Below are 27,676 nucleotides of genomic sequence, written 5' to 3' on the forward strand. Positions count from 1 at the left end.
TAGCAGTGCCTGGCTTATACGGAGGATTTATGGAATATACAAAGGACATGGAGATCACATGTGACTGAGTGTGGGAAACACAAGTCACCCAATCTGCCTGACCCAATATGCCTAGTCACCCACGGCCGGCCTTCCTTGCCAATCGTGAGCTGTTAAAGTTTCTCCCTGCAGACACCCACCCACCCCAGCATCTCCCACTCAGTGGTTTGAATGACCTTTAGTAGAAACTCTCCCGTTTCTGTCTGTCCCTCTCTCTGGAGGCATTCAGGACAGGGTGACGCAGTGCAGTGTCTGGACATACCACTCCCTGCTCTGCGCCCCCAGAAAAGGTCAAGTAGAGGATGGAGCTGTGGCATCCGTGCATTTCCTGTCTCCCGGGAGGTTTTCTGAGTCACCGTCTCCAAGGGACAGAGTTTTGCTCTCATGATAGGAGCCAGGGAGGATGGGGCTTCAGCAGTCCCACGGTCAGGGTGGGGACTTGAGTCTGATCCAGGTCTCGGGTGTCAACCCTGAAGCTTGAAGCAGAAGTCCTCGGGGCTGCGGCTCTGCCGGGGAGAAGCTCTGGGGCGTGGCTTCTCACCCCGAGAGTCTCTCTGGGCAGCTGGGTCAGCCCCTCTTCTGCTCAAGTGTTGCCCCTTGGAAGAAGCAGAGGAAGTGGGACTGGGTTTTTCAGGAAGAGGGATGGGAAAGGACGAGTTGCTACAAAGCAGTGAAAGTGAACAGTTTCTCCCGGGGCTGTGTCCAGAGCACCAGGAAGGTCCCAGCCAAGGAGGTGTGCTCTGCCTCTAGCCTGTGGCCCAGTCTCTCGGATGGCGGCTCCAAGAGCAATGAGAGGTCAGGAGCCTGGAGGCTGGATCTGGTTCCCTGGGACCCCGAGGTCCCAGAGGCTGCTGGGCAGCGGTTGTTGACAAAGAGGAAAAGGTCTGTGGTGGCCGGGCCGGGCCAATTAGGGATCGACGAAGGAGACTGCGATGTAGCGGGTGCCTTTGGTGGTGGGGAGCCCCTCGTGGTAGTGCGTGAGTCGCCCGGGGTGCATGAGAGTCCAGCCCTTCCGTGGGGCTCGGACGGAGCAGTTGTAGCGCAGGAACCGACAGCCTCCGCCCTGGGAGACAGGAGGTGTCAGTTCCCCAACAGGAAGCACCAGTTCCCCAATGGGACGCTGGGCCCTTCCCCTACTACCCCCATTCTCCCATCTGAGCCATCACAGCCAAGGGGTTCTCAGCACAGCCTGCCTGGGGATGCCTTGCAGAGCGATGGCCACGAGCTGCCTAAGGAAGACACTCAGCAAAGAGCAAGGGACCCAGAGCGCTGGCCTTGCAGGGAGGCAGCACTGGGCAGTGCCAACTAACTCTGTGACCAACCTGAACCTCAATTTCCCCTTCTGGAAAATGGGCATCAAACTGTACAGGGTGGTAAGAATTAAATGAGATGATACAAGAGCTTAGGGCTCAGTTTCTCAACCTCAGCACTACGGACATTTTGGGCCAGATAATTCTCCCCCCCGTTTTGTTTTTTTTTTAATTGGGATAAATACACGTAACATAAGCTTTACCATCATAGTCATTTTTAAGTGTACAGTGGTATTAAGTACTTTCACACTGCTGTACAGCTATCACCACCATGGGCCAGATAATTCTTTCTTACGGGGGGTGTCCTGGGCATTCCTGGCCTCTACCCACTAGATGCCAGTAGCACCCCCAGCGTTGTGACAACTTCAGGTATTACCAATGTCCCCCCCAGGGAGGGGGGCAACATCATCCCCTATGAGAACCTTGATACATTGTAAACTCTCAAAAAAATGATAGGTGTTTTTATGGGTGTCCTTCACAGTGCCTGCTCAGGACCGAGTCCCAAAAAGCTCTTAGAAAATAGTAGCTTAAGGAGTCAATGAATGAATGAATGGCTGGCTCCCTAGTTGATCACACCTAGAGGCCTTCCCTGGGGCCCTGAGGCCCTCAACTGCTCCTTCGAAACCCTCACGTCTTCCTGGTTTCCTCAGCCCTCCCCTCTGGCCTCTAGCTTGTGCCCCGCACCTGCACTAACTCTGTCCTGTCATTCCCAAAGCTGCATCTTACTTTCAAGAATGATGAAAACCCTAAGCTTTTGATTACTAATAGCTATCATTCCTTGAGTACTCATTATGGGTCCATGTAAGCAATTACCTGGATGAACTCATTTAATTCTCACCATTCTATGGGGGCCCCTCTAGGTTTTCCCATCTAAGACGTGAGGAAACTGAGATGCTAAGAAACGTGCCTGGTTATATGTTACAGAGAGCTGGTGAGGGGAGAGGCAGGACCCAGGTCCAGGCAGCCTGGTCCTGGTCCTCCTGTGCTGCTGCTCTATTATGTCCAAAGCCTTCTTCCTCCCACCAAATTGTGCTCTGAACCCACCCCTTCCAAGAAGCCGTCCCCATGGACCTGGAATCCTGTCTCTCGGGTTCCCTGGCACCGGCATACCCTGGGCCCCTCTGCCCGACCACGCTGTGAGTACTCCCCAGCCAGCCCTCCCCCCGGCCCGCCCTCACCTCGTAATCCACCCCAGCCCGGTTCAGGGCAATGTTAATGGTGAAGGTGGAGGCGTCATGGTGTGGCATCAGGGAGGGCTGCTCGTCAGGCTTGTAGCGGACAACAAAGGCCAGGTCGAACTGGGCCTGCGTCGAGGAAGCGGGACAAGAGAAGTGGAGTTAGAGAGAGGCCCCCGAAGGCCGGGAAAGGCAAGGGTGCATAGAAGGGACCCCTCATCCAATCGCTGGAACGTTAGCCGGGAGAGCAGTCTGTTTATGCTGTGTTCTCCAGTGCGTGGCACAGAAAAGGTTCTCAGTTAAAATGTGGGGAGGAAGGGAAGGAAAAGAAGGAAAGGGAAGGAAGGGGAGGACATGGAGGAAAGGAGGGAAGAGAGGGAGAAAGAGAGGATGGAGAGGACAGGAGGGGAGAAAAAGAAGAGAGGAAATGAACTTAATCCTCACGACCCGTCCTGGCTGGTGATTCCTTGAGGGTAAGGCCCAGGCACACTCAAAGCGGGTATTTGGAGAAAACCATTTAAAGAGGAGGTGACTGAGAGAAGGAGTGCAAAAGCCAAAGAGACAGTCAGAAGACACACGACGGAGGAGCTGAAGGAATGGGCACGCTGGCCAGCTAACTGGGGGCTTGTCTGGTGGGCTAGCATAGGAGTCACTGAGGCAGGATTTAAGTACACAGGGAAAGATGCAAAGGAGTGAGTCAGAGGCTAGAGGCCCAGGGGCCTTCCATTACCCTAGATGCCTCCCAGGGCCCCGCCTCACACCTGATGGGAGGAGACTTCACTCCTGGAGACCAAATATTCCATCACTTCTCCCCCGAGCCAGGAACACCCTCCTCCCCACAAGCCCCAGCCATTCCACCCAAGCCCTCATCCTGGCTGCACCCCAGGCACGCCCACCCTGGTGTAGTAGCCCGGGTAGAGTTTCTCCGTCATGGGGGCGATGTACTCCACCAGGAACTTGTGCCACTCCCGCTCAAAGTTGATCTGGTTCATGTGGATGTCTATGGTCGGCACATTTTCGTAGCCACCCTGGATGCGGTTGTCCTGGAAGTGACCAAGGAGAGTGTGGTAAGCAGAACTCTAAGATGGGCCCCCTGCCACCCCGCTGGAATTCCAGCCCCCTGGTGTACAGGCTCTGCCTAATCCTCTCCCTTTGACCTGTGAACCCGATGGGATAAGGTTAGGTTACAGGACAAAAGTGAAGGGGATGAGCAGATGTAATTAATGTAAGCAGTCTATTGACTTTGGGTTAATCAAAAAGGAACTCATCCTGGGTGGGCCCTTCAAGGAGGATCTTGAAGAGGGAGACTCTGTGTCCTGCTGGCCTGGAAGGAGCAAGCTGCCTGAAATTCTACACCTGCAAAGAAATGAGTTCTGCCACATGAGCTTGGAAAAGGACCCCAGGCCTCAGAAGAGACCCCAATCCTGGCTGATACCATGACTGCAGCCTTGGGAGGCCCCGAGCCGGGAGACTCCCGACCCACAGAAACTGGGAGATAATAAATGGGTGTTGTTTTAAGCTGATAAACTCAGTGATTTGTTACACAGCACAGGAAACCAATGCAGAAGGCCACAGGTTAGCTGGGGCACTAGCATCCCAGGGCTGGCCCGGTCAGTGGAGCACAAGGGTTCCCCAGACCTCACACACGGGCTACGTGAGTTACTGGGTTCTGCAGATGAGCTCTGCCACCAAGCATGTAGATTAGGCAGTAACCAGAACCACTGCTTAGTCAAGCTGCCAGCCCAAAGGTTAGCTGGTCTCTGAGGCACAGAGGCCCAGGGGCTCATGTGCCTTTAAAAATGGTTCCTGAACTTGCCAAGATGGGTGCAGGTATGAATCCCTCCTTCAGGGAGTGCACAGCCTGTCACATCCACCATGCCCCTTGCTTCTGCTGTCTGGTGAACTTGGCACTGCTGTCGCTTCCTAATTCTTCTGCGTCCCACACTTGCTCATTCCTCCCCCATCTCCATCCACGCCTCATCTGGGGAAGGAAGCTACATCATTCTAATGAGAAACCAGGAACTGGATAACCTGCCATTGAAGCTTCAGGTAGCTCAAAGTCACCCAGCGGCAGTGGCAGCTTGAGGACCAACACCCCATCCCATTTCTCAATCCCTCTACTCCTCAGTACCTGCAGGCCCCCCTGCCAGTGCCCCCATCTCCAAGAGTCCCAGAGAGCTTGGCTGGCTTGCCAGGAAAAGAGCCCAGAGGGCAGGCATGGCGGGAGGGGCGGCCCCCATCAGCCGCGGTCCAGGCGCCTGGGACCCCTACCTTGTTATCTCCCAGAGACCACTGGCCATAGTGCTCCATTTCTCCCACCAGCTCATCACAGGCCGTCTCCGTGAAGATGGGGAACCAGTAGACGTCTGGGCAAGGCTGGGGAGGGCGGGGACTCGGTCACAGGGTCCAGAGTGGCATCACCGCATTCTCCCCCTGCCCCCATGGCCCTCTGCAGAACCCACCGCAGGCAAGGCCCATCATGTGGTCTATGCCCTGTCCCACACACTCCAGTCTGTGGGCCCTCCACGTCCCCACCAGCGGCCCCAGGGAGCAGGGGCTCAGTGAGCTGCTGAAGGGAGAAGGAAGCAGAGCTCAGAGCTGGCCCTTCTCAGCCAAAAGCAGCCAGGGCCAGGAAAGGGACGTGCGTATCCCCAGTGCCCCCAGGGAGCAGAGGCCCGCAGGCTCCGGGAGAAGCAGAGAAGCATTTGTTTCTCATCCTAGGCCCACGGTCCACAGTTGAGACCACATTTGGGGATATTTTCTTCTTTCTTGTTCAGGCCAGGGAGGAAGCGTCAGGCACCCCCAGGCCCCTGCAGACTCCAGTTGGAAAGTGCCCGCAAGAGGAGGGCGCCCATCCCACTGTCCATTCCCTCACCCAACGCAGTGCCAGAGCATAGAAAGGTGCCTTCTCCCCGCCCAGGTCAGCCGGCTTTGTTCCTCTGCTGTCTGTCCCCCTCCCTGCAGCAGGTGCCGGATATGAATCCAGCAGCTTTGTTCCCAAACAGCCTCCAGTCCTTACCATCTCCACCATCTTCCCTGCCAGGGCCTTGGTGTAGTTCTCGTGGATGTACTTCTCCTTCCAGTCCTGTGGGGAGTGGGAGAGGTGGGGTTCTCGGGCCTGCCTGGGCCAGCTCGGGCTCACCCCTTGTTCCACCGCATGCGCTGCTCCAAGATGGAGTTCTGCCCCGCAAGCCCCCAGGGGGTGGAGCGGGGTGGGGGTGGGGAGCCGGTATGTGCCTGTGCCACTGGGTCATGTGAGCTGATGGGCCCACAAGTGTGCCTGCAGGAGGGGGTGTCTGCATGTGCGTGTACACGTGTGTGTGTGTGTGTACAGTCTGCCTGCAGGTATGTACATGTGCCCACATCAGCCACAAGCTTGCAACGTCTAGGGATGCTGTCATCACAACACCCTCAGAGGTGAGACAGGCTGGGACAGTACACCCATTTTAGAGCTAAGATAACCGAGGCCCCAAAGGTGGAGAGGCTCAACGAAGTCACAGCTGATGGACCACAAACCGCGGCCTCTGACTCCTGGTCCCGCCTCCACCAGACGGCGCTGCCTCTGGAGATATTCTCCTCTCCCCACTGAAATCCTGCCCAACAAGCCCCTGGGGCAGAGGGAGGCGGCAGGGGTGGGGACGGCTTGGGGTCCCAGCCAAGGTCAGGCTGTGAGAGGGAGGCTCCTCAGGCCACAGGATCACTGGGGTCTCCTCTGCTCCCACCCCTGCCCACCCACGAAGGGCCTCACCTCGGGGTTGCTGAACACCTCCCAGAGGTCGTTATGGAGGTGGGTGGTTTGGTAGCTGTCCAGGGACAGCAGGTGGCCGAAGGCGTGCCGGTTGGTCAGGAACAGGAACACATCCTGGGGAGAACGGGCCGGATGGAAGAGACCCTCCCTCTCCCCTGCACGCCCCCAGGGGTGGGGTGGGGGGCACGACTGCAGCCTCCTCTGCCCACCGAATTTGAGTTCACCTCATCTCCCCAGGGCCTGGATGAGGCCTGACACTGGGGATGCAATCAAGGAAGACTTCCTGGAGGACTGAACAGGAATGAAAGAATGAATGTGCAAAAGAAAAGGATGGTGTTCTGATCCTGGAGTTAGTCGTGGGCACAGGGGAAACATTACCCTGCCATTATAGTCTTTAAAATAACCACAAAATAATATTGGCTGGGGCACGGGGATAGGGTAAGGGCATCTCGGGCACATTACTTGGAGTAGAGGTGGAAAGTTTTAGGTAGAAAGTTTTCTTTAGGCTCTGTCGAAAATGTAAATAAAAGAGGTGGTGTGAAAACAGGTGGTGTGAAAAAAATGATCCTGCAGATCCCGAGGACCAGCCCTCATGCCCGGGGTCCCAAGTGGCCCCACCAGGGCCTGGCAGCCTTGAAGCAGCCCTGCTGGGATCTCAGAAGCTGCAGGGCCTATGGTGACAAGGTGGCCCATCTTCCCTGTCAACAGGGCCTCTTCTGACTGCCCAGCCCGGGCTAACCTGCTGCCGGATATTGGCACAGAAGGCCATGTCCGGGTCCAGCTTGCTGTGGTGGAATAGGTCCATCTCCTGCAGCTCAGCCCGCAGGGCACTGCCCTTGATCAGGTAGATGTTTGAGATGTAGGGCACGTTCCAGACACCGCTAAAGGAAAGAAAGGAAGATGGAGGGGGCCACAGGCGATGGCGAGGGGTCATAGTCTGGGGGTCAGGGGGAGGAGGAAAGGGGCAGTCACAGGCTGGGAGGGCACGATGGTGGTGATTTGATTCCCCTACCCTGGGCACATGGGCCCAGGATAACAATCAGAAAGTCCTTCTGTGTGTCTGACTGCAGTCGTCCTTTCTTCAGTTAAACAGGAATTTGAGAGCAACAGGACAGGAATACTGGGGAGGGAAACAGATGAGGGTGCCCCCCGTCCTGCAGGTACTCACACACGCCGCCCCTGCACAATGTCCACGTAGTCCTCGGAGCGGGCGTAGTAGCCATCTGCACTCAGGGCCCCCCAGAAGTTTGACCACAGCCTCCCGTGGCGGGTCATCAACGGGGCGATGACATTCCTGGGGAAGGAAGCACCTCAGAGGGAGTCCCTCTGCCACGGGGAGGTTGGGGCAGACCCAGGTATGGGGAAGGGGAGGGAGAGTGCCTTCACCCTGCAAGCACCTCCCTAGGGTAGGGCCTGGAGCTGGGTCTGGCCCATCTGGTGCCAGCTCCCTCCCACAGGGCAGCCAGGAAAGGCTGGGGGGGGGGGTTGGGGGGATGGGAGTGGGGGGGTGAGGCTGGGGCTTGTGGCCGGGAGGTGGGGAACGTCCTAGACCAAGGTAGCCAGGCTGGGAAAACCTGGGGTCATAGGTGAGGCCAAGGCGGGGGAGGAGGAGAAAGATAGGGGAGGGGCTCCCACCCCAGGCCCAGGCCCAGGCCCAGGGACATCGTGAGCCCTGGCTCCGAGGGCCTGCTGTTCCAGCAGGCACAGCCCACCCAAGCCTCACTTGTTCTGTTCGATTAGCAGCTGCAGGGTTTTGGGCTCGGTCAGGGCCACATCGGCATCTATGCTGAAGTAGTAGGTGCAGCCACGGTCCTGCCGGCACAAGTCCCTGCAGGGAGGAGGACACAGGGTCAGCGGGGACAGGGTTCTGGCGCCAGCCTCCCCACCCAGGATCCCAGAGCTACCCCCAGGCTGCAGTCCCCAACCATTGCCCATATCTACGATCACCAGGTACCAGCCAAGGGTCTTTAGGGAGCTCACGCCAGCCCTGCTGCAGGTTGGGACCAGCCACCTCCAGGTCCCTCCCAACTCTGAGACCCAACCCCTGGGCTACGGAGCTGTCAAGACAAGGCCCAGAGCCTGGCAAGTGGTGTCTAGTGCCCTGAAAACCTTGCTACTGGCGAGAGCAGGCCCACAGACAGGTGCCTACACTGCCCGGGGCTGTGGGTATACTGTTTCTGCCTTTCTGGAGGAGAGTTTGACAACTTGTACCCAAAGCCTTAAAAATCTCATACTAGGGCTTCCCTGGTGGCGCAGTGGTTGAGAGTCCGCCTGCCGATGCAGGGGACACGGGTTCGTGCCCCGGTGCGGGAAGATCCCACATGCCGCGGAGCAGCTGGGCCCGTGAGCCATGGCCGCTGAGCCTGCGCATCTGGAGCCTGTGCTCCGCAACGGGAGAGGCCACAACAGTGAGAGGCCCGCATACCGCAAAAAAAAAAAAAAAATCTCATACTAAGTAAAGTAAGTCAGACAGAGAAAGACAAATGTGATATCACTTATGCATGGATTCTAAAAAAGTAATACAAACCAACTTATTTACAAAACAGAAATAGACTCACAGACATAGAAAACAAACTTATGGTTACCAAAGGGGAAAGGGGAGGGGGAGAGATAGATTAGGAGTATGGGATTAACAGATACAAACCACTACATATAAAATAAAAAATAAGGATTTACTCTCCAGCACAGAGAACGATATTCGATATCTTATAATAACCTATAATGGAAAAGAATCTGAAGCTGTACACCTGGAATTAACACAATATTGTAAGTCAACAATAGTTACATTAAAAAAAAAAAAATCTATGTTTTTTTGTTTATCTGGTGGCAGGCTCAGCAAACTACGGGCCACAGTCCAAATCTAGCCCACTGCCTGGTTAGCTCATGAGCTAAGAACGGTTTGTTTTGTTTTTTAAATTTATTTTATTGAAGTATAGTTGATTTACAATGTTGTGTTAATTTCTGCTGTACGGCAAAGTGATTCAGTTATACATATATATACACACACACACACACACACACACACACACACACACACATTCTTTTTCATATTCTTTTCCATTATGGTTTATTGCAGGATATTGAATATAGTTCCCTGTGCTATACAGTAGGACCTTGTTGTTTTTGTTTGTTTGTTTTGCGGTAGGCGGGCCTCTCACTGTTGTGGCCTCTCCCGTTGCGGAGCACAGGCTCCGTACGCGCAGGCTCAGCGGGCGTGGCTCACAGGCCCAGCCGCTCCGCGGCATGTGGAATCTTCCCGGACCGGGGCACGAACCTGTGTCCCCCACATCGGCAGGCGGACTCTCAACCACTGCGCCACCAGGGAAGCCACAGGACCTTGTTGTTTATCCATCTTATAGATAATAGCTTGCATCTGCTAATCCCAAACTCCCAATCCATCCCTCCCCACCCCATCCCACAACTCTGTAAGAACAGTTTTACATTTTTAAATGGTTGGGGAAAACAAAAATCAAAAGAAGTCATGTGAAAATCCTATGAAATTCAAATTTCAGTGTTGATAAATAAAATGTTATTGGAGCGCTGCCACGCTCATTCATGCTCCAATAGCCGGACTGAGTGGTCACGGCTGAGCCCACAAAGCCAATTTACACAGATTTACTAGCTAGTCCTTTATAAAACATTTGCCAGTCTCGGATCTGGACTTTCTAATTCTTTTATAGTCAACACAAATTACTTGTTTGTTTTAATGATAAAGGAAAAAAAATCAGAGATTGTTTCTCTATTGTCAGCATTTATCTACTCTGGGCCTCCAGTCCTTCCTCTTTCTCTCATTTGCTTCCTGAATCCAATTGACAGTGCTCAGCCCCTCCCAGGAGCACCGAGGTTGGCTCAACTATTTCCTCATTTGAGAGATGGGAACACTGAGGCCCAGAGAGGGGCAGGACTTGCTGGAGACCACACAGCCTTCTGAACCTGTTTCCCCGCCTGGTGCTCCTGATACTGCAGCCCCTCTGCCGCGACCCCCAACTCACACGCCCATGTTCCTGGCGTCCGCGTTCGCCACCCGCACCTCGGGGCCCAGCAGTTTCACAGACAGGTACTCGTTGCCATGCTCTGCCAGGAACTGCTCCACCTGAGTCTTATGTTGCTGCTCCTAGGGGTGAGGGGATGGAGGGTGAGGATGAGGCTTCACCCCAGGGACCACAGCACCTTCTGCTACTGCAAGCTGCTCTCCATCATTCCTGGAGCATCCCTGGCCATCTGCTTTCCTATCCCCAGAACTCTGCCCACACCAGACCTTCTGCCTGCAGTGCCCTTCCTGGCCATCCTTGGACCATCCTCCTCTGACCAGGCCAGGCCCACAGGCCTCTTAAGAGCCTCTGTCACCAGAACAGTGCCCCTCACCCCACAAGCCACACACCCATAGTCGCTGATTCTGCTGGGCCAGGGTGTGGCCCAGGGGGGAGTCTGCTTTGCTATAAAATGCTCCAGGCGATCTTCAAAGTGCACTCTGAAAAACAGTTTATACCTGGAGCCCCTGCACCGGGAAGCGGAAGGAGCAGGGTGTTTAGAAACAAACCCAGGGTTCAGAGAGAAACCCAGCTCTGCTCTGATTCGCTGCATGAACTTGGACAAGTCACTTCACCCGTCTCAGCTTCAGTTTCCTCCTCTGTAAAATGGGAGGGTGACCATGCCCCCCTCACGGGGTCACTGCAAGGACTCAACAAGGCAGAGCACAAAGCAGGTCCTCAAAGACTGCCTGGAACACTTCTCTTTTTCTATACAAAGTCACAGTTCATGCGTGTGAGGTTTGATGTCTCCAGGGAAGCTGGGAGCCTCCCAAGGGCAGGACCTACACCCTCGTCCTGTTTCCAGGTGGCACAGTTGAATGAATGTCTGTGACCCACGCAGAGCTGAGCTGAGTGGGGGACCACAGGTCCCTGGGGGTGGGGTGCAGACAGTCAGGGCCGAGAGGTCTCGGAAAGGGGTGGCCCTAGACGGGGCAGCTGAGAAGACTCTAGGGAAGGCAAGGAGCCTAAACAGCAGGTAGAATTTGGAGAGCGTATCTGGCTTCTCTCAGCAAAAGCTGAGAGGTGGGACTTTATCTGGCTGGGAAGGAGAGGCAGGCAAGGGAGGGAGCTAGCCCTGCGAGCCACAAAGTAGCAGGCCTCCAGGCCCTCCCCGATTCCTCAGAAGGTACTCAAAGAATGAAAGCCAATTTGACCATCACCAGGTCAAATCAGGAAAGACAGCCTGGACCAGGAAGGGAAACAATGACAATGACATCAGCTGAGAGCACCTACTATGCAACTTGTTTAACCCTTGCAGCAATTCTACGTGGCCTGCTCTAACATTATCCCTATCTAATAGACCTAAGAGATGAGAAAACTGAAGCCCAGAGAGGTTGAATAACATGCCCAAGGTCACACAGCTAATATAAGCAGTGATGTTGGGGTTCAAACCCGGCCAGTCTGACTCCAGAGTGAACCCAGCGACTGGGGATACAGCCCACTGCCCACTTCCGTTTGGCCCAGACAACCCTCGTTCAGTCACTTCCTCAGAGGTCTCAGGAAGGTCTGGGCTCACAGCCTCTTGTGAGGCTGAGCCCTTGACCCAAGCCACACGGCGACCCCACCAAGTGCCTGCTACTCACATGGCTGTGAATGAAAAGCCGCAGCCGTTTCCGGGGGTAGTGGAGGCGCAGGAGACGCTGGAAGAACAGGGACAGGAACGGCGTGGGCTGTTCGATGAACACGCCAACCAGGACCGTGGGCAGAGCTTCATCCTGCATGGGGAGAGGGCGGCACAAGAGTCCGTTGATGTCCAGCCACTGCGCCACCGCTGAGCCCCGAGGATGGCCTGAGGGATCTGGACCACAGGCAGACGCTTGCGGACTTAGCAGGAAAGGGGCCTGGGACGGGGCGCTCCGAGCAGGATGTGCAGATGGCAGAGGCAGGGACTGGCAGGGAAGCAGCAGGAGGCTGTCCCTGCCGGGGACGAGAGCAGCGTGAGCCCAGACGTGGAGCGAGGACCGGTTGACGGCACGCCGTCGGGAGGGCTTGGCTGGCATGGGGTCTGAGGTGGGCCTTAAATGAGGAGTAAGCTTCATGGGATGGGGAGAAGGCTGCAGGAGTACCCGAAGGACCAGGCAGAAGAAACCGGAACGTAGGCATCTGGGGGAAGCTGGAGCGTGTAGTTTGACAAGGTTTCCAGGAGGAGGTACATAGGTGAGGCGGGGGAGGATGGAACCCCAGACAGGGAGGTGACCCCTTTACCTCCCACCAAAGACAACAGAGTCTCCAGAATCCACCATCCTCCCCTCCCCGAGGGACGGAACCCCGGGGTCCAGCAGCCTCACCCCGATGCCCTTGAGGCTGCGCAGGCCCTCATCACACACAGCACATCCCGTCTCAAAGGTCCAGAAGCGTGGGATGTAGTTGCCCAGGTAGTTCAGCTGCAGCTGTGGGGAGACGAGGGGTCTGAGAGGAAACAGGCTCAGCCCCCCCCGCCCCCTCCAACCAACAAGGCACATCTCCCTGGGCCCCTTGTGGGCCTGCACCCCAGCCTCCCCTACGGGGACAGAAATGTGGCTTTATTTGGGGTGGGACTTGGAGAGCATGTCCGTCCCCCTGGAGATCACCAAAGCTGCTCTGAGGGAGGGCCGAGGGAGGACTCAGCGCTCTGGTGCTTCTTCATCTTTGGATCTCCTGGGAGCTTGTAAAATGCAGATTCCTGAGCCCCACCCCTGCAGACATTCCAAATGAGCAGCTCTTGGGTGGCATCAGGAAATCTGCATTTGAACACCCTCTCCTTCCCCTCCCTCCACGTGATTCTGACGAGGGTGGTCAAGGACCACACTCCAAGAAATGTGCTGTGATCCAGGGGCCGTTCCCCAGGGTCCAGTTGGGTCTGGCCTGCTCCCCCGCCCCTTCTGTAGCTCTGGGAGCACAGGGAACAGTCTGTCCTGTTCAGGGCTGGCGAGTCCTCAGGCCCTGCTACAAACATTCAATCGATGTTTGTTGAATGTAGAAACAAGCCTGCCCGGGAGTGGCAGAGTACAGATGACTCAGGGCAGCCCAGTCTGGGCCTGGATACGGACAGGAGCCTCCTTTGTGGTCCAGCAGAGATGGACAGGGCATCACCAACCACCACAGTAAGGAGAGAAGGCACCATACTGAACTCAGATGTGAGGTCAGAGGCAATGAGTGGGTCCCAGGTGGGTGGCCCTGACCCCAAGGAGAAGCTGTGGTGTCACAGTGGGAGCACAATTGGGTTTCTGGACCCCCATCCCACTCTCCCCCGGGAGCTGGGGCCCCTCCCTACCTTGGTAGGCCCATTGCCATGAATCAGGACTGGGAGGGTGTCGTAAGCCAGGTTCCTTGCTCTCACTTGGCCCATTTCAAACTTGAGCACCACCTCATCTGTGGGGGCAGAAAGCAGAGACGTGTCCAGCATCAGGCCCACAGGCCAAGCTCCAGGGCTCACAGGATGGGCTAGAATCCGAAGCCTCCCCCAGTGAGGCCCTGGGCTAGTCACTTCACCTCTCTGAGCCTCAGTTTCCTCATCTGTAAAATGGGGGTTAGAGTGGGAGGATTCCGTGTCCTGCGAGTACTTAGCACCACGCCTGGCACGTGGTAGGCATGGAATCCATGGCAACCCCTACTGTTTGTTGTGATTACTTATTAGAGCCAGAAGCAGAGGATGGGAGCAAGCAAAGACCTGAAACATCCCAGCTCCAGGTGCAGTTCAACCAGCAGGGAGGCCTGGGTCGGGCAGGGACAGATCCTGTCCCAGTGGAGAAAGCCCCTGCAATAGGGTCCCAATACCCTAGCTCTGACCTGGTCAGTCTGCACGTAAGACAGCGGGTAGGACGCTGCCTTGCCTGACAGTTATAAAAGGCAGAAGGGCCTTTTCCCAGAGGCCTGAGAAGACGCCGGGCTGGGAGGCCTTTTATGGTAGGTGATCATGTGATGGGAGCCCCTCTGGGCAAGCTCCCGATCCACCTAAGAGGTGGTCTGGACCCAGCTTCTTAACATAGGTCCACAAACTCCCAGAACCCACAGGCCAAAGGGTGCCATGCTTCTGCACCTCCCTGGGAGGGGAGCCGGAGCTCTCCTCAGATTCTCAAAGGGGTCCATTTACCCCATTAAGTCACCAATCAATGATCTGGTCCAAATTCTCTTTTCTAAGCATGGGAAAACTGAGGCCTGAGGGGTGTGTGTGCGTGTCTTGCCTGAGGTCACCCAGCAAGATAGTGGCAAAGCAATGTCATCGCCAGCCACCGACAGGACCAGGCCAAGAGCATTTGTGGTTTCAAGGGCCAAGGGGCCTCTCTGCTCCCGAAGTCATCCATCAACTCCCTGCCCCCAGCCCAGGAAGTCTTCACCTGGGAGGTGGGAGGGCAGGGGAAGGAGGTGAAGCAAGCTCACCTCTAAAGACCAGTTATGCAGGGCAGGGATCCGGTACCCGCTGAGCGCATCACCCAGCTCCTCCCAGGCTGAGCCCTGGTGGCCGGCAGGCTCTCTGGAATGACCTCTTAGCCCTCCTCTCTCCACCCCTAGAGAGACACAGCTCTGCCCCCAGAGGACATCCAGGTGGTCTCTGGGGACCTGGGCATGAGGTGGGTGACATCCCAGCACAACAACCCGAGAGGAACCTCCTCGGCTCAGGCCCTGCCTGGAATCCTCATCTCCTTACCACTCCTCTCAGGATCCCCCTCCCTGTCAGGGCTGCTCACCCAAGGCTCCATCCAGATTCTGGAAGATACGGCAACGGTGGTCCAGGGTGATGTTGATCCCCTCCTGCAGGAAAGAGGGCACCAGGCTGCAGCAGGGACAGGCCCTGGCAGAGGACAAGGCTCCATCACCCAGTGTGGGGAATCTGTCCTCCCACTTCTGCCACTTCCTTTCCCCACACCCACTTCGCCCTGTCACATCAGGGCAGCTGGGAGCCTTGGGAAGGCCAGCCAGTGGCCAAGCCCCTGGGATCTACTAGTCTAGTGGCTCTATTCATAGAGAACCAGGGACTCTCAGAACTGGAAGGAATCCAAGGAAACAGCTGGTTCAACTACTACAACCACCATAGTAACAACAAATGCTTGTTTAGCACTTTACTATGTGCCAATCACATCCTAAGTATTATATGTACATTAATTTAATCCACACAACACCCTTGAAGATCCCACATGCCGCGGAGCAACTAAGCCCGTGCGCCACAACTACTGAGCCTGCGCTCTAGAGCCCACAAGCCACAACTACTGAGCCCGCGTGCCACAACTACTGGAGCCCACGTGCCTAGAGCCCGTGCTCCACAATAAGAGAAGCCACGGCAATGAGAAGCCCGCGCACCGCGCACCGCAACGAAGGGTAGCCCCCGCTCGCCGCAACTAGAGAAAGCCCGTGTGCAGCAGGGAAGACCCAACGCAGCCAAATAAGTAAGTAAATAAATAAATAAAAATTTAAAAAAACAAACAAGGCACAGAGAGGTTGGATAACTTGCTCAAGGTCACACACTTAGTAATTGGCTAAGCTGGCATCTGAGCCTGGCAGCCTGGCCCTGAGGTCCACGTTCACTGCATAATGCTGCCTCTTCGAGATCTGACTGTGTCTCATGGAGCCCTAGGCCAGGCCAAGTGACACTCTAGGCTCAGCCTTCATCCCACAGAGAACAGCTCCACTGTTTTGTTTTAGACCATGGGCTTCTGCTAGCAATGTCACTGGAGGCAAAGGGGAAGGAGGAGCAAGGACTGAGCTAACTAAAGATCAAGTTCATAGTTTCCACTGCACAAGTCCAATTGCTTCATTTCATTATTTCATGGATAACCAAAATCGAGGCCCAAAGAGGGAAAGTGAGTTACCCTACATCACGCAGCACAGAATAAACAGGGGTTGTGCGGGTAAGCAGGGAAGAATCCAGGAATACTGACGCCCCTCAAGGGCTCCCTAAATTTCCTGCCTGCCCAGAGGACACCGGCTGGCTTTGGGGCTACACTGGCCCAGTTCTACGGCCTCCATTCCCCTCAATGATCTCTGCTTTTCTTTTTTTGGCCTTGCCACGTGGCTTGAGGGATCTTAGTTCCCCAACCAGGGATTGAACCCGCATGCTCGGCAATGAAAGTTCAGAGTCCTATCCCCTGGACCACCAGGGAATTCCCCAATGATCCCTGCCTTGAGACAGGCTGAGAGGCCTAGCTTCTGGGGCCCAGGTCCAGCCAAGATCACATCAGCCCCCTAGAAACCCTCCAGGTAGGGTTGGGCAGGGGCGGCTCAGCCTGTCAGTTCCTTTCATGACCATCCTCACCACCTGACATGAGGCTGTAAATTCCCTGTGTCCCCAGCTTGAAGGTCCACGAGGGCAGAGACCCCAACTGTCTTGTTCATTGCCATATCCCTGCCCTACACCTGACAGTGTCTCACACACCACAGGCACTCAATAAATACCTGCTGAAAAAATGAGTGAATCGAAGAATAGATAAATGGAGTGTCAATGCCCAACCCAGGGGGTCAGGCCTGGGGGGCAAGGGCTGCTCCCAGTGCCGCCTGGTCTGGGGGAATCCAGCGTCAAGATCCCACAGTTCCACCCACTGCCTCTTACCCTCTTCTCCGGGTCCAAGAAGATTTTGGTGTAAAAGAGCTGGTCACTGTCACTGTCCTGACCCTCCCACTCGGCCACCAGTTTGCTGAGGTTGGGGGCATAACCGATGAAGCCTGGGGGTGGGGGACACACAGAGACAGACACTTAGCTTCCGGCCTCTAAGCCAGGGGCCTCTTCCCAGCCTCCCCTCTCATCCACCTCCCTCTTCCTTACCCATAAGCCCCGCCTCCTCTCAGAAGCCCTCCTGGATTGAGAAGAGGTGATGTCTACAGGTTGGAAACAGCCTGCCAGTTAATGCCACTTGGTGACAAGTTCCCACTGAGCCCAGAGAGAAAAATCAGTGCTGTCCATTAAGCTGCACCAGCTCAGGTCCTGGGCACCACACAGGTGGTGAATAAATGAATTAGACCAGAAGCCCAGGAGAGCAGGGCTGGTGGGGCATAGGCTTGGAGCCCCTTTTCTACAGTTATCTGAGAAACTTGACCCAGAGAAGGGCAGAGGCTGAGCCAAGGTCACACAGTACAGGAGGGCTTAGAGGGTAAGGCCCACACAGACCCCAGGCTACAGTGCAGACTGGTGAGAAGGGAAGAGAAAAGGGAGAAGGTGGGCAGCCAGGGAGGGCCCTGCCCTAGGGGACACCTCTACCCCTGGGCCAGGGCCAGGCCATCTGGACTGTGCTAACTCTCTTGGCCAATGGGGAAACGTGGTCCCTGGGGGCGGATCCCCCTTCCGTGGCTGGACAGAGGAATCCAAAATAAAATATGGATTTTATTCTCCGTGCAGTAAGAAGTCACTGAGTGATGTGTGCAGACTCGCATCCGGCTGCTGGGTGGAGGATGGACTGGAAGGGGCGAGGGTAGAGGCTGGCAGAGCAGTTAGGAGACTACTGCCTATGCCAGGGGCCCCATGAGGCAGTGGCAAGGGGCGTGGACATGAGAGGGCAGATTCCAGGGATCTTTTGAACTGGAAGTGGTGTGACCTGCTGATGGACTAAGGTGCGGGAAGGCAAGGGAGGAATCAGGGGTGACTCCCGACTCCCTGTTTTGCCCTGTGCAGATGGGGGGCTATTGAATGAGACAAGGAAGATTGCAGAGAAGCTGATTTAAGGGTTAAAAAATCAGGAGTTCTACTGAGGTCATTCTGCATTCAGAACCCGTGAGCCATCCGCATGGGATGTCAAGCCGGGGGGGATCCGCACCCGGGCAGCAGACGGACCCCTCTGGAGCCTGCCCAGCCTGCCACACACTCTGCACCCGGGCCCCTCACCTCCAGAGCCCAGGAACCTCTTGCCGTCAGATACCACCGGGTACTTGGCCTCCAGCCTGCGGTCTGGGTAGATGAGCTCCTCGGCAGAGAAGACCACTTGGCTCCTGGCCTGCCGGAACTTCTTCAGGAGCTCTCGGGGCCCCGAGGCAAACACCACGTCGTAGCTATGGCCAGAGCCGGGAGAAGACAGGGCAGGGCAGAGGTGAACAGGGAGGAGAAGGGGCGGGGGAGAGCGGGGCGGAGGAGAGGGAGGCAGGGGCTCAGGAGGGTACAGGCAGGAGGAGACCAGGGATCAAGGCTCCCCCCCTCCTCCCACGCCAGCCCCAGGCCACATCTGGGAAATAGATCTGCTCTGTTGCCTTTGCCCCTGCCCACCATGTTTCCACCCCCTTCCTGGGCAGAGACGTGGTCCCCATAATCTGTGCCCATCTCACACTCAAAGCATAGCTCACCATACCTGGGCAGGTCCCCCCACCCATCTTTTCACCAAGAGTGGACATGGGTCTTTTCTGGGGTTCACAGACCCCTTAAAACTGCAGGCAACCTTAGCTAGAGTAACCCCCCTCATCCCTGATGTCCTGGCAGGACCTCATTCTAGAATATTCCTCTACCTCTCAGCTGCCTACCTGTCTGTGAAGAGAATGACCAGGTTCTCCTTGTCTGCGTGCTTCTCCAGGGCTTTCTTCAGTAGTCGAACCTTCAGCCCTCCACCTGCCGACATCTCCTTCTCCCCATGCCAGTCCTCCCCCAGCCCCAGCGCCTGCAGAGAAAGGCCCCTTAACATGAGCTTTTGGTAAAGAAAAGATCTGGCCAGCTCAATTTCCAACCCCACCTGGGCAGTGCACATCTGTGCTTCTGTCTGTGTCCAGCACCTCCTCCCCTCCCCGTGGGAAACCATTCTAAGACATATGTGGGGCTGAGCAGGCTCCTGGTGTGGTCATGTGACCATGGCTGGCCAATCAGAGTCTCCCATCTCTCCCAGAGCCATGAGTTTGAGCATGTAACCCAAGTAGGGCCTATCAGAGTCTTCCCTGGGACTGTTCTGTTAAAAGTAAGGAAAGGTTGTCTTGTCTGCTGAGGTTGTGAAGCTGGGGCATGTGGGTCTATGGCTGGTGGTCATCCTGCTACCATGTAGAGAGAGCATGTCTGCAAATGAAAACAAACAGGGCCTAGAGATGGAAAGACAAGGCCCTTACCATGCTGCTTGAACTCCTAGATCCAGCTATGCCTGAAGCAACCCACTGCCTCAAGCCCCATTTATGTAAACTAATACACTTTCTTATAATGAATTTTTTTTAATTTATTTATTTTATTTATTTATTTTTGGCTGCATTGGGTCTTTGTTCCTGCACACGGGCTTTCTCTAGTTGTGGTGAGCGGGGGCTACTCTTCATTGTGGTACGCGGGCTTCTCATTGCAGTGGCTTCTCTTGTTGCGAAGCATGGGCTCTAGGTGCGCAGGCTCCAGTAGTTGCAGCGCATGGGCTTAGCTGCTCCTCGGCATGTGGGATCTTCCTGGACTAGGGCTCGAACCCCTGTCCCCTCCATTGGCAGGCAAATTCTTAACCACTGCGCCACCAGGGAAGCCACAAACGAATACACTTTCTTTCTGGCTTAAAGCCACTACACTGCAAGCTGTGTAGGCAGTGCCCTGGTCTGTCTCGTCCATCATTCTGTCCCCAGTGCCAACCACGGCACCTGACACAAGGAGGCACTCAGCACACTCAGTGAAATGGAGGAATCTCTCCCTGCAGGGCTCAGCCCCACAGACTGCACGCACAGGACATGAAATCCATGCCACCAATGGACATGGCGTTAGCTTGTGTTTCGTTACAGCAGTGTTTATACAGGTAAGATATCCAGACAAGGGCATCCCCAAATCACCTGGGAGGCCTTGTGGAAATGCTGATCCCCAGCCCCTACCCTCTAAACTAGCCACAGGTCCCCAGGTGAGTCTTATGCGCTAACATGAGTATGCCCACATACCTCTCGAGTCTCACCTTCCACACACCCTCTATCTCCAGCACCTCCTAGAGTTTGCTTATGTTCTTCCCATCTTACTTTTCCAGAAGATTTCCCTTTGGGCCCAAGTCAGTTTGGGAAAGGCAGACATCCAGCTCCTGGACTCTCCCACCACCCCTCGGCTATCTCTGCCCCACCTGGGGAGCCCCTTACCTGGATCTTGTAGTTGAAGAACTGAGCTGAGCGCTTGAAGCGTCGGAACCCCTCGGTCTCCTTTGTGGCCACCGTGAGGACCAAAAGGTTGTCTAGGGACAGAGAAGGGAATGAAGGATGAAGAGAGGTGACAGCAGGAATGGATGACCGTGCCCAGCGGGATGTGTCAAATCCCACAGGACATATCTTCATGTCAACCCATTATAGACAAGGGCCCAGGGCCCAGATAGGAAGAGACACACCTAAGATTACTCAGCTGGTTAATGACAGAGCTGGGATATAACCTGGGTCTCCCAATTCTCCTTCAGGGCTCCGTTCATCTGGTAACTGACCAATGTGGCAGGAAGTACCAAGAGCAGAGGTGTCTGCACCTTGCATTGTGAGACTGGGTCTCTCTGAATTTAGGAGCAGAGGAAAGGATTCGCTCTGAATGCTGAACAACAGGAGGACCTCTCTGGCCAATATCAGACATTAGCCTGGCAACAATCACAGCTTTCCATGCCTGCACTCAGGGCAGACATTACTAATCAATCCCAACAGACTTTCTTGCTGAGCCTCACTTGGCCTTGGATTCTCCCAACACTGTGAGAACCAATAAGAGCTGGCCTGCAGTGGAAACTGACTTGAAATCCTGGCCTTTGGCCAGAGCGGCTATGCTACCTTTTTAACAAGGGACCTCTCTGGGCTCTGTAGTGTGGCTTCACCTCTGCAACAGAACCTGCTGAAAACACTCCCAGATGCCATTTCTGGGAGCCGTGAAGAAGCACCTCCCAGACCATACTTTGAGGCTGTGTTCTACGAGAAGTGAAGGCTCTGGGAGTCCCCTGGTGGCCTAGTGGTTAGGATTTCGGGCTTTCACTGCTGAGGCCCTGGTTCAATCCCTGGTCGGGGACCTGAGATCCCACATGCTGCGCTGCACAGGAGAAACAAAAAATTCCCTGTAGCTGGCCTGGTTAGGCTCCTAGCTCTGCTCCTTACCAACTGTGTGACCTTGGGAAAGTCCATGACCCTTCTGAGCTGGTTTCCCCCTTGTAAAATAGGGATAGTAGTAGTACCTACTTCCCAGGGCTGCTGGACTAATTAAATGAGATCAGGCCTGTAAAATCCTTGTTGGGATACTGGCACACACTAAGCTATTATTGGTGCTTATTACTGAGAGGCAAACGCCTTGCTCTGGCATTCAAGGTCCCCGTTGATTGGCCTGGTGACACACTCATTCCCTCCATTGAGTGGGCCCTCCTCCTGGCTGGGCTCCTCCCTCCTGCTAGGGCTTCCTCTCTCTGCTCTTTCTCTAACCTTCCACCAGGTCCCAGGGCCAGTGATACTTCTTCCCTGCCACCACCTCTATGAAGCCTTCTTGGATTTCTCCTGACCTCTCTCTGGGCAGAGGGCAGGACCCCACTTTGCAGCGCCCATCATTGTTTCACTAGGTGAGCCTTACTTCCCTGGGGTCCAGGTCTTAACACTTTTCTGGGTGAACAGACTCACCAAGTGGCCAGGCCAGCACAGGCAGGTAAGGCCCTCCCACCTCGACCTCCCCAGGAAGTCAGGAGGAGCCTGGGCTAAAAGAACAAAGGAGTCCAGCCTGACAGAGCTGGCTGAGCCGAGGGGCAGGCTGCTGGTCCCAGAGCAAGGGGTTGGTGCCAGGTGGCCCAGCCAGGATTGGCAAGAATCTGCTGCGGGTGGGTCCAGAGACCTGGGGCAGAAGCGGGTGGATTCATTAGGCAGATACGGAGAGGGGAGACCTCACCATCTGACCCTGGGGTCCAGGAAAGAGGGGTGCTGCTCACACTTGGGGAAGGGCTCCCCCCAGCTCCTGCCAGGATGGTTAAGTCTGCCCTCAGGCAAGGAGAGCCAGAGCCCCAGCTCTGAGGCCCTCTTGTCGACAACAGGGGCTGCTGGGGACAGGAAGAGTGTCACATTTCATGGATGGAAAAAGCCAGCGTGTGCATCTATGTGAGATTCTGGATTCTCCATTGGACCAGGGCTCCTGAAGTCAGGAAGTGGGGGAGGAGAAGTGAGGAACCCAAGACTCAGACACGGTAACCTGCCCAAGGGAGCCACGAAGTGGCAGCACCATGATTTGGACCCAGATACCCGGACCCAGAATCCCCTCTCTTCACCTCTGCATGCACCGCTCAGGCCTGGGACGTGGCCAGGCATCCATCTCCATCTGTCTAATGAGAGTGTCCAGCTCAGGCCATGCTGGACCCTCCCCACATGCCCCCTTCCTCCTGCCCAGCCTGTCTCCACTCAGTTTTCCTGCCAGGTGCTCGCAATGGTGCCTTAACAAATCCTGGGTTCCTTGGGCAACACAACGCCCACTCTCCTGGCCAAGGACCCCACAATCCCCCAGTGCTGAGGGCCCCAAACCTGCCTGCATATCGGCATCACAAGGGAGGCTGTGAAATCCACATTCCTGGGCCCCAGGACCACAGATCTGAGATGGACCCAGGAGTCTGGATTTGTCCTACATTCCCCTGGTGATTTCTGATGTCAGCCACGTTTAGAAACCGCTGGTCCAACCCATCCCTTGGTCCTCTGACTCTGGGCTCCAATGCAGGGGCCTGGGAGGTGGTTCACAGCAAGAGAACTCAAGGCAGGCCCCTCCCCTAAGGGACCCTGGCATCACCCCTCAACACCCCCATGAAACTGCGTTGCTGAATCCAGCCAGCACCCCATTCCTTTGTCCTGCCTGCAAAACTTGCTCCTTCCCCTGAAAAGGCCCCAGGCCACTTCCTCCAGGAAGCCCTCCTCAATCTCATCCCCTTACCCAGTCAGTCCTCGGCCCGTGAAGTCTCCGTGTACACAGTAGGTGAAGTACCGGTACAAACCTGCTTCTCCCTTTGCCAGGCCAGGGTGGTCTCTATTTCCTTGGTGTCCCTCCCCCTCCCCAGGACTCGGAGTGAGTGTGACTTGGGCCTCAGGTGCAGTGTCTGGCCTTCAGGAGCCCTGTGGAGATGACTAGTAAGCGCCAGCACTGTTGAGCCTTTTCTAGGTGCCATGCACCTTGTGAAGCGTGTTACATTCGTTATCAAATTTAACCATCAACACCCTGTGCGGTAGGTGATATTTCTACCCCCCCTTCTACAGGTGAGGAAACTGAGGCACAGAGAGGCTATATAACCTCGAGGTCACAGGACCTCGAAGGGAGAAGGAAACGAGCTGGAATTCCAAATGCCCGTGCCCTTCACCACACTGTTTCCCTGTCCAACATCCCGGAATGCTGGGAATCCCAGCTGTAGACTGAATCCAGCATTTCCAGCCACCTTCTCTCAGGCCTCCCCAGTGTGGGCACCCGCTCCAGTCACTGGATGAGGTCTCTTCCCAACTCACTGCACAGCCAGAGCTCTGGGCAGCCTACAGGGTGACAACGTGGCCCAGGGCCCCGCCCACCTGCTTCTGTCTGGCCCAGCCAGCCGCCTTGGGCTGAGGCCAGGGCCCACATGAGGCCCGACATACAGGGCTCTTGGTCCCCCTGACCCGCTGCTCAAAGTCCAGCAGTGGTTTCCCCAGATGGATGACCCATGATCCAGGGTCAGCAGAGACAAACCAGAGAGCAGAGTGGAGTGGCAAACTGCCACAGATTGCTGGGACAGTAATTTAGCCTCTCTGTGCCTCTGTTTTCTTATCTGTAAAACGGGAGTAATAACAATAGTACCAGGGAATTCTTTGGCGGTCCAGGAGTGGTTAGGACTCTGCGCTTTTACTGACAAGGGCCCGGGTTCAATCCCTGGTCAGGGAATTAAAGTGCTGCCCTGGGGGGCAGGGAAGGAGAGGAGCCGCCTTCCTGAGAGTGAGAATGACGGGGAGTGGGGTGGGCACGGGGGCCTTGCGGGGAGTGCAGACATCTCTCTGGGATCCTAAGAGAAGGCTGAGGACTCAGGCCCTGTTCGGCTGTGCTCCCTCAGATGCCACCTCCTCTCCCCAAGCAGTGCCGGTCCAGGCAAGGGGGTGGATGGTCAGCGTGTGGCCTTGGCTCCCTAGGCACGGTCATGACACACCCAGGCTGCTCTCTGGGGAGGCGGGAATGAATGAAGCTCCTCTCCCATCCCCCACACCCACCTGGGGCTGGAACGGAAGCCAGGAGATGGGGATTCCCAGGGCTGGAGCCAGCCCTGCCTCTTCCCCAGGTCTGGCCTCCCACTCATTTCTGCCAGCTCAGGGCTCCTGAGACTCCCCCGCCCTGACACACACACAGCCAGCTGGGTCTGCCTGCTTCTCCACTTCCTGCGGCAGAACAGCACGACCTGAAGCTCCCACCCAAGACCAGCCGGCATCCCTGGAGTCTCAGGTCTCAGCGGCCATCAGGCTCAGGCTGCTCCTTCCCTCTCCGTGGCCAGATGAAGGCCTGCAGGGAAAGGCATGGTCCCAGGGAGACAGGGGGTCTCAGCCAGAAGCAACTACAAAAAGAAAGACGGGGGCTTCCCTGGTGGCACAGTGGTTGGGAGTCCGCCTGCCGATGCGGGGGACGTGGGTTCGTGCCCCGGTCCGGGAGGATCCCACGTACCGCGGAGCGGCTGGGCCTGTGAGCCGTGGCCGCTGGGCCTGCACGTCTGGAGCCTGTGCTCCGCAACGGCAGAGGCCACAACAGTGAGAGGCCCGCGTACCGCAAAAAAAAAAAAAAAAAAAAAAAAAGAAGGACGGACCATGTTGCTCCTGGACTCTCCCACCCCCTCAGCTCTGTGCAAATTTGCTTGTTTGGATGCCGCTTTGTTGAAGGCCTTTTTCTTTCCCCCACATCAGTCTGGGAGCCCCCCAGCGCAGGGCACTGTCTCCTCCCTCAGGCACAGGGCTCTCTGGGAGCAGAGGGCTGTGTCTCCCCCATCAGACTGGGCGTCCACTGGGGTGAGGAGCTCTGTGTCCTCCCTCAGATTGGGAGCAGGCTGAAAGGGACAACTGTCCCTCTTTCTATCCGTGTATCTCCCGGCAACACCTGCCCCCCCATCTGGAGCTGGGGGTCAGCAGGAATGAGCAGAGGGTCTGAGTCCCAGTCAATGATGCCACTTCCAATCAGCTGTGGCAACCTGAGACCAGGTGTTTAACCGTTTAGGGTCTCAGTCTTCCTATCTGTAAAATGAGGCCAATGATTCCTTATGTTTCAAAAGGGTCTGAATGGAGCAAGGGAAGCACAGGGCCTGAAACTTGAGAGCGGCCTGACTTTTGCCACATGCCTGGGGACCCGCTTACTATCTACTAGGTGCTTTACCTGGATTATCTCAGCAACTGAATCCTGTACCCTCTGTGGGGGCTGCCTTGTGTCTACTCTGTCCCCTCCCATCACCTGCTAGGGGTCAGGGCACCTGAAGCCTTGTCATCAATTTGGTCCCTCCCACTCACCTCCCGGGCTTCATCACCTCCCTGGGCAGCTGGAGTTTTTCTCCTGGGATGGTCTGGGGTGGAGGGAGCCTACATCAGCAAAAGCAGAGGGAAGAGAGGCCCAGGGGGAAAAAAAGCCAGCAACTGGACCCAGGCCACAGGACCTCTGCACACGCCACCAGCCCAGCCCTGTGCTTAGCACCTCCCTCACTGTATTTTTTGACCTGTCTTACTGCCCTGCTGGGATACTCCAGGAAAGCTGGCAGCGCTGGGCCAAGAAAGAAAATGCCTTTATGGGCTGGGCATTGAGCTGAACTCTCACCAACAGGCCTCATCCCACGGAATCCTTGTCAAGAGCTCTAGGACGCAGGTATCATCACACCTGTTTTGCAGGCTAGAACAGCAAGCCTCGTGGAGATTAAGCACCACTGTTTTACCACGGGAGACGCGTGGCCTTGGGCAGAACCTGGCACAAAGGAAGTACTCAAGAAATGGTGGTTCCTATCCCTTTTCCTGGCCCAAGGGTCTGCTAAACCACCATCCTGCCCCACTCTGGTTCCCAGTTTCCCTAGAAGAGTGGGCCAAGGGGAACGGGGGCTGATGGAGGGTGTGGTCAGTCTGGCTCTGCTTCGCTGGGACTGCCAGTGGTCTGTGTCCTCCTGGGGCTCTCAGATGCTGACTGGGCGGCCCTGCAGGTGGTCCAGGGAGGGCTGGGGAGGAGAGTAGCACCCGCTCAGGATAGCGGGACACACTTTGAAATCCAATCTGCCTTGGGGTTGTAGAAAAAGCACTAGACCCGGAGTCCAGCAGATCTGAGACCCACCGCTCCAAAGCTGGATCCCCCTGGGCAGTCACTACACCTGTCTGGGCCTCAGTTTCCTCATGTGCAACCCAGAGAGAGTAAGACCCACCTGGGAGGGGCAGAGCAGACCACCGAGGACACGGGTGAAAGTACAAACGGCTCTGTGATGTGAGCCACCCCTTCTGTCTCCCACCCCGCCCAGGTGCCCCGCACTCCATAGTTATGAGGCCTAGGTGTGAATCCTGATTTCAAAGCCCACAGGCGGTGTGACCTTGGGCAAGTGAATCAACTCTGGAGCCTCAGTTTTCCCAGCTAGAAAATGGAAATGACAGAAGGATGCACTTCTGAAGGTTAGGGTCCTGCTTAATCGACGTCTGACTCATAGCCAGTGCCCCACAAACGTAGTTATCGTCCTTATTATTATGAGTGCTATTATTATTTGCCCCTCTGGGTAATGAACGGGACTTGGGCCGTTCCTCCCCTCCAGCTGCCCGAAAGTGGGAAACACAACCCTAAAAGGATAAGTGCCTTGTCCAAGTCACCACTGAGTCAGTGGACAACTGGCCTGAACCCAGAACCCCTCGGAAGCCCAGGCCTCCCCTACAGGCCGGTCCTAACGGAGGCAGCCCCCAGACCAGCCCACCTGCCCCCATCCCCCCCACTCCACCTCCGGCCCCGGATCCCCCCTCCCGCCCCCGGCCCGGAGCCCTCACCCTCCGGCTTGGCATCACCCTTCGTTTCGACAAGGAGCAGCCAGCCCAGCGGGGCCAGGAGCAGCTGGAGCCGCATGGTCCGTGTCTGGGAACGTCCGGCGTGTCCAGCGGCGCTCGCTCGCAGGCTGGAAACTTCCCGACGGGGTCGGCGATCCCGCTGCCACGCACTGGGCCCGCCCCGGGGGCGGTGTCGCGCCGTGCTGCCGGGGGGAAGGGTTTCCTGCAGACTCGCCCGAACCCGCCGCCTCTCCGAGTCTGGGCAGCTCCCTGCGGGCCCGTCCCTGCGGCTCCCGGGTCCTTCCGCCGCCGGTCTCCTCCCTCCCGTCTCCGGGGAGCTTCACTCCGACCGGAAAGAGGAGGGGAGACGGGGGCGAGGCAACAATTTCTATACCCCGGACCCCGCGCCAAGCCTTGATGGTATCGATAAACGTGACCCTCGGTTTCCTCTCTGGAAAGTGGGGTTTATAATGGTATCTATGCGTTGGGCCTGGCACGGGTTAATGACATTGTTACCTGCAGTGCCCTTAGAACAGCCCCTCGATAAGCCCTCAGTAAATCTCAGCTATTCAGATTTCA

General features: G+C 56.2%; 1 protein-coding gene across 1 annotated transcript; it reads right to left on the reverse strand.

Moving 5' to 3' along the window:
- Positions 1-27,279, reverse strand: PLOD1 (procollagen-lysine,2-oxoglutarate 5-dioxygenase 1). Its single transcript, XM_027110154.1, has 19 exons — positions 27,101-27,279; positions 20,267-20,358; positions 18,719-18,852; positions 18,093-18,256; positions 16,827-16,939; positions 14,971-15,034; positions 13,557-13,654; positions 12,592-12,693; positions 11,887-12,018; positions 10,265-10,386; positions 7,996-8,100; positions 7,441-7,566; positions 7,012-7,153; positions 6,273-6,386; positions 5,544-5,609; positions 4,796-4,900; positions 3,421-3,567; positions 2,528-2,653; positions 1-1,102 (listed from the first exon to the last, which is right to left on the reverse strand). The coding sequence occupies exons 1-19, from the start codon at positions 27,174-27,176 to the stop codon at positions 947-949; spliced, it is 2,184 nt and encodes a 727-aa protein (XP_026965955.1). The 5' UTR covers positions 27,177-27,279; the 3' UTR covers positions 1-946.
- Between the last annotated feature and the right edge of the window lie 397 nt (positions 27,280-27,676).

The sequence above is a fragment of the Aethalodelphis obliquidens genome, unplaced genomic scaffold (assembly GCF_003676395.1).
Source record: "Aethalodelphis obliquidens isolate GAN/ISIS:26980383/991018 unplaced genomic scaffold, ASM367639v1 scaffold9, whole genome shotgun sequence".
Lineage (NCBI taxonomy): Eukaryota > Metazoa > Chordata > Mammalia > Artiodactyla > Delphinidae > Aethalodelphis > Aethalodelphis obliquidens.